Source organism: Pocillopora damicornis, chromosome 5, assembly GCF_964200805.1.
Source record: "Pocillopora damicornis chromosome 5, jaPocDami1.2, whole genome shotgun sequence".
Lineage (NCBI taxonomy): Eukaryota > Metazoa > Cnidaria > Anthozoa > Scleractinia > Pocilloporidae > Pocillopora > Pocillopora damicornis.
This window is the reverse complement of record NC_142674.1, coordinates 21,271,712-21,278,395: the sequence shown is the minus strand read 5'-3', so window position 1 is coordinate 21,278,395 and position 6,684 is coordinate 21,271,712. Positions and strand designations below refer to the sequence as shown.

The 6,684-nt window shown below is 37.1% G+C and overlaps 1 protein-coding gene across 1 annotated transcript; it reads right to left on the bottom strand.

Annotated features, from left to right (window-relative positions):
- Nucleotides 1–3,057: 3,057 nt before the first annotated feature.
- Nucleotides 3,058–4,043, bottom strand: LOC149045922 (adenosine receptor A2b-like). The gene has a single exon (XM_089206674.1). The coding sequence runs from the start codon at nucleotides 4,041–4,043 to the stop codon at nucleotides 3,207–3,209; it is 837 nt and encodes a 278-aa protein (XP_089062800.1). The 3' UTR covers nucleotides 3,058–3,206.
- Between the last annotated feature and the right edge of the window lie 2,641 nt (nucleotides 4,044–6,684).

Sequence of the window (6,684 nt, the reverse complement as noted above, 5' to 3'; positions counted from 1 at the left end):
AGGAGATTCTAGAAATCGAATTTATTTTCTTGTTTGTGATTTTATTTCGTTTTCGACTGTGGTTAGTTTTGAATTGCACACATTCACTTAATCAAGGTTCGAGCGTTCAATGCAGACCAAACTTAAAAGCATGGATACTTAATTCGGCTGTGCTCTGTTCTGTTGTAAAGCACGCAGGAAGCGGCTAAAGCACGAAAGAAGTGTAGGGGGGAAACACGAGACGTGACGAGACGTAGTCGAGTAGTCTTTTCCCCAAGAATTACTTTCAATTTTCAAAACAAACTTTATTTCCAAAGCGAACAACAGTGTCGTCAGCATGCTCTTTACTCTCATAAAGCACGCTACAATAAGCCAATCAGAATCCCTGTTAGAATGGTTCAAATAATCTGATTGGTTGTCAAAAATGTCAAACCATCAAAATTAAAAAACCATCAAAGTTCATATTCTGCAATAGTTTACAAACTAAAATAGTACGACATTTCGAATTTAACACTTTTGCCTGAAGTTTTTTAGTTTCTAATACAGAATCTGAAAGTGAAATGTTTAGTGAAATTCGGCCCAATGGCGGCAAACATGAAGAGAAGAAAACAAACTGTTCAAAGCGAGTGTTTTATGAATGAACGACAGCCGAATTCACCAGAACATGAAGATCGCTCGGAATGACAGCGCCGTAAACCTAGGCTGCAGTGACTGATGGGGCCTTCCACTCAACGCATCGGAAAGGTTATCAGAGCAAGCTCTTATTTTTCCACCCAAAGGCTAGGGTAGTCGATTTAGTTCCTGAGGCTTGCTCCACTACGATGACCGAAGATCGCCATGATGAGCTAGCCGCGATAGACCTCAGCACGATCGCAGTCGCTCTGACATCGTCATATTTAGTATGAATTTTAACAGTTATGTCAGGTTATATTTTTCATCATTCCTGTTTTTTTCTGTTTTGTTTTTAGACACGAAACTTTATATACTATACAAGTGTTAGCTGTGTTTGATTTTTATTACCGTAAACTTGCAATCTAACTGAGCGCGAAAACCTCTAAAACTCGGACTGTCCATTTTGTTTTGTCTTTGAGGATTTTTGTCTCTGCTCACGTTACAGTAACGTAAATTACTGCGCCTGGCATTTTTGAAAACCTTTGCTCTCTTGTTCCGAAATTTCACTTTCAATTGACGAGAGAAAAGCTAGAAAGAAGTCCCGGAAAAGGTCGGACATAATACAGTTTGGCAGATGGCGTGACAGCTTTAGCTCAGCTCTATGCTCCATACTCTCATAGAGCACGCTCTTTCAACCAATGACAGCACGCGTTTTATCCAAAATTTATTATAATTCCTTTTATTTCTTGACTTCCAGATTTTTTCGTGTATGCTTGACACCCCTCTAAAGAAAAATAAACTGTTACTATGCGCATGCCTATCGTTTGATGACTACTCTTTATTTGTGAATGTAAATCATTATTTTCCTGATCAAAACGCTCAAATATGGTGATCACTTTTTATATTGACATATAAATACAGATACTCTTAATCACTTATTCTTTGTCGGATCTCAGCTCCCAGACTTTTCATTTGTTTCCTTGAAAACAGAGCTACCTTAAATAATCTGAAAAATAAGATGGCTCTGATCTGCATGTACTGTATTTCTTCGAACAACCCCCCTCACCCGGATAAGCGCCCTTTCCCTGGGCCAACATATTAAACAACCACCCCCCTCCCCCTCCTCAAATAAGCGCCCTCCTCTTGCCTTACTTCCTTCCTTAGAGAGTAAGGATGCAAGGAAAACCTGTTGCTATCGACACTTAATTTGTAACTTTTTAAACTTTACCTACAGCTTAATCAGAACAGGTTGATAGTTTGTTAATAAGAACCCCTTTTATTAAGCGCCTTCCTTCCGATGAGAAAGCGCCCAGAAATCGTAGCATGCTTATTGCAATTTTATATATATGAAAAAGGGGGTCATCGAGCAAACAAAGATAAAAGTGAGGCTGTAGCGTTACTATGGTAACCATTTATGTCATGACAGAAAAAAATTACCTTAAAACGTTACGAATAATTTGATAATCATATTTTGAAACCATTTTAAAAGGAACGTGATAAGTGTGTTTGTATCGATTTTAGTTCTTAAGCTCTTTCCTCGTGCAAGACTGATTGCAAATTCATGAATTTTATTCTTTGAAAATGATTCGTAATTCAAATGAGTTTTCCAACTTTGAGCGACGGGCTGAATACTAACGACAAGCTTTTCGGTTATTTTTGTGCGATCGTGAGCAATAGTTGGCTTTTTTAAGACTTAGTAGACTCTAATAAAGAGGTAAAAAATTTCGCGGCAACCGTGGAAATACCACAACTATTGCTTGTAGATAACTCTTCAGTTATTGAAATCGTTGTCTAGATTCAAATTAGACTCGGAAACAGCGCTCGAACAGCAGCCTTGCGAACAGCCACAGCTAAATTCCAAATTGTCTCATTTTAACTATCAGCTCGCTCGAACTCCCTAGAATCGCGATTTTTTTTTTCGATTCCCTTGTAATTTCGTAAAAAAAATTGACTCTAAGAGACCGGTCATCATTTATCCCCCGATAGGGGGAGAAAGAGGAGGCTGGACGATACAGACGGCTACAATGGTCATAAGCGATACTAAAAACATGACGATTGCCCCGCGAAAGGTTGCCTCGCAAAATGTTCGTTAATAGATCAATAATAAAACTAAGCAAGACATTGCTCTAGGTCAAGTTTTCACAGGGATTGTTGAGGGTCGAAAGTCCCCGAAGCACGACCTCTATCAAGGAACTGACGGATACTATGAAAACAAAATGTTGCTTACAGCTCCTTGTCAGCATTAAGATTCTAAACATATTTTGTATGGTATCGTCGGATTGAACTATATGTGGTTCAAGCGATCTGGTACAAAACTGGACACATCAATCGACAAGGAATGTGATATGTTTTTACTCTTCTTATTTTATTATGCAAGGCAAACTTGTAATTTTAAGAACCAGATGTTTCTTACATCAAAATACAAGTCAGCTTCAATTGAAAAAATATTACTCCAGAGTAAATTTTGCTGCAAATTAAAGCCAAGTATTTCAAAGCAAGGAGTGCATTCGGTTGTAACCAGCCTAGAACACAAAACCATGTTTACACTGAATTTCTTCTTAATGGCTGTCCTTAACTACTCTGTTGTTCTTGCGTCGGATCTATTCTGTTGTTTATTAACGAAGCCTTTTGAAGAGAAGCCTTTTGCATTCTTGTTGTATATCTCTTTTGAAGAAAGCATAAGCTATAGGGTTTATTCCCGAGTTAATAACTTGTAGAGGTATTTTGTAATGAAAATCATTACATTTATGACCGGTTAAAACTAAATAACTACAACGCATCATTATTCCGTAACATGAGAGAAACACACACGTTATCAAAGCCACCCATTTTACCGCTGACGCCTTGTTTTGAGTTTTAGCTCTAGCGACCACATGATTAAAGCGCAATTGCTTAGCTAGAGTGCGATCTCTAGAGTAAATAACGAAAAACATGGATGCAAGAAAAAAGATTAGAATTAGGCACAAGATTACCTCGAAAATCAAACACAAGTAGCCGCTGAGAGTCCTGGCAAGATCGATTGCAATGAGTCCAATTGACAATAGAGTAAAACTGAAAAGAGAAGGAATTCCCCAAGACGTTAGGACCATTTGAATGACTCGACGGCGCTTCATAAAAGTCAAGTATTTCAAAGGTTTCACAACAGCAACATAACGTTCCAATACTAAACTAACCAAGTTGGTTCCAGAGCTGTAAAGAATGAATAGCCTTGCATATGTCACAATTAATCCCTCTTTTGAGCGTGGAGTGCATTCTGTTGCAGGGCTGCAGAAAAAGAGTAAAGGAACAGCAAGTATCCCGACACCAAAATCAGCCACTGCTAAAGACACGATGAATGTGTTGGTTTTGGCGCGAAGCTGACGTTTACTGCACACGAGGAAGATGACAAATCCATTTACAACCATCGTGAGAATACTGAGGAACCAGCCGAGAACCCAAAACCACGTTTCCATTGAATTTCTTCTAAATGGCTGTCTAGGACTTTTCAATTTCTTTCTTCGGTCAAGCCAAGAGTGTTTTGAAAGGTTTTAAGGATGAAAAATGTAATTGTGTTTATATAGAGTTTTTAATTAACCATCTGGTCCCATCTAACTCACGTACAAGTTAATATGGCAATATATGTTGTTTAATTAAGTCATATTCAAGGCTGCAAACATCCATCACTCAACAACGTTCTTGTCAGACGCTTCGTGCGCGGAGTTCGACGTCTGTTTATTAGTTTTCAAGAAGAAGGAACCAATTGCAATCAGAAATTGATAACAAACGCGGAACTTCTTTTGACTTCATCTTCTAATGTGTTTTAATTAAAATAAAATTTACGGCAGTCCTTTTTTTTAGACTATCAGTACAGCATAATAGTGCAAATAAGATGCGAATTAACGAAACTTAGCCAACAACAAATATTTCAAATAACAATAATTTCAAAATTATCGATCGGTCAGTGTTAAGCGTAAATTGCCCCCTTTTATTATCAAGTAAAAGACGTTTTCAACGAATAAAGAGGCCTCGAAGCACTGTTCTGTTGTAAAGCATTTCAGAAGCGGCGTTGTTTGTATTTTTACTCGCCAGACGGGTTCGTCAAAATACGGCACAACTCGCAAAAATACTCAGCGATACTACACACCAAAAAGTCTAATAAGATGTATTTATCCAAAGCTTTCTCTGCGTCAGTTGCAACCAAATAACTCGTTTTCATACTCGTTTTAAAGGTCATCGTGTGCAAGACTTGTGGGTTACGTGAGTCACTTTTCTTTAAAAAAATTGTTTGCTAAACACACAAGCAGAAATTAAAAGCATTTCACAAAGACTTATCGAGAATACGTAATGTTATAAAATTTCCTGAAGGCGTTTGCCTTTGACAATCTCTCTTGACATACGACCGATGGATTACATGACTTGAATACTTGTCAAGTATTTCATTTTAAGTCGCACGAAGATCTTCCTTAACGAGCATCTCTAAGATAAGTTCTCATGTAATAAGAAAGTGTTGGAAATGTTATATCATTGTTACCTACGCTACCAAATGTGAAAAAATTTTCCGAATTAAAACGGGGAAATTGTAAGTATATATATCAATGAATCTTATATCGATATTGACTATTTAAGGTGATGATCAGTTCCCCGCTTAATTAAACACAGCTCATGAGGAAGTTGCACTTATGCAAATCGACTGTCGTTGACGAAAAGTCAGGCAATTCAGGAATTTTTTTTTTTAGTATTTATCGTTTCAAACTTATTACGTAATTCAACAACAAGAGCTTAATACTCTAAAACATTGAAGAGAACATACATTGAAAAACACAGCAAAATTGAGGAGAAGATGATTTTTTTTTACTCTATGTCTTTAAAATATACAACACAAGCTCATAGTTATAAGAACCACGTGTTTCTAGGACTAAAATACATGCCAGACTAAATGATTAATTTGAGAAAAACATTTTCTCCAGTAAACTACGGCCTCAAAATAAACAATATGTGGTCTTAAATATTTTAGACATATGTCATATCAACACTACTTCTCCTAAACAGGTGACTTATCTTTGTTTCATCGGAAGCTTTTTAACCAAGCAGCAGTTTAGATAAGAATTAACATGTCACGAATAGATTCTGAACCGGAAGTCCTCAGGATTTAGGAAAGTTTTAAGTATATGCATCAGCTGATGTTTTTCTTGCGTCGGAACTACTCTGTTTTTAAATAACGATGCCTTTTGAAGAGAAGCCTTCCGCATCATTGCTTTATATCTCTTTTGAAGAAAGCATAAACTTTACGGTATAGGCCGGAGTTAATAACTTGTTGAGTTATTTTGCAATGAAAATCGTTACTACATTTATGACCAGCTAAAAATAATAAACTACAACGCAAGAATATTCCGTAACACAATAGAAACACACACGTTACCAAAATCACCCATTTTACAGCTGATTTGTTCTGAGTTTGAACTTTAAGGATCCGATGATAAAAATTAAATTGCCTGGCTACAGAGCGATCCCTAGAGTTCAGATCGAACTAGAAATATGGATGTAAGAAAAAAGATTAGCATTAGGCACAAGATTATCGCGAAGAGCAAACACAAATAGCCGACGATGGTCATCGCATGCTCGAGTGCATTGAGTCTAACTGACATTATAATAAAGTTCGGATATAACGCGCGCTGTCATTGGTTGAAAGAGCGTGCTCTGTGAGAGTATAGAGCATAGAACTGAGCTAAAGCTGTCACGCCATCTGCCAATTGTACTATGTTCGACCTTTTCCGGGACTTCTTTTCAGCTTTTTCCCGATAATTGAAAGTGAAATTTCGGAACTGAAGCGAGCCGGCAAGTAGCAACAGAAGAATCAAACAAAGGTTTGTAAACATACCAGGCCCCGTAATTTACGTTATTAAAACGTGAGCAGATACGAAAATCCTCAAAGGAAAAGCAAAATAAACATTCCGAGTTTTAAAGATTTTCACGCTCAGTTAAATTGCAAGCTTACGTACGGTAATAAAAATCAAACACAGCTAACACTCGTATAGTATATAAAGTTCAGTGTTCAAAAACAAAACAGAACAAAACAGAAATGATGAAAAAATAACCAAACTGGCGTAAATGTTA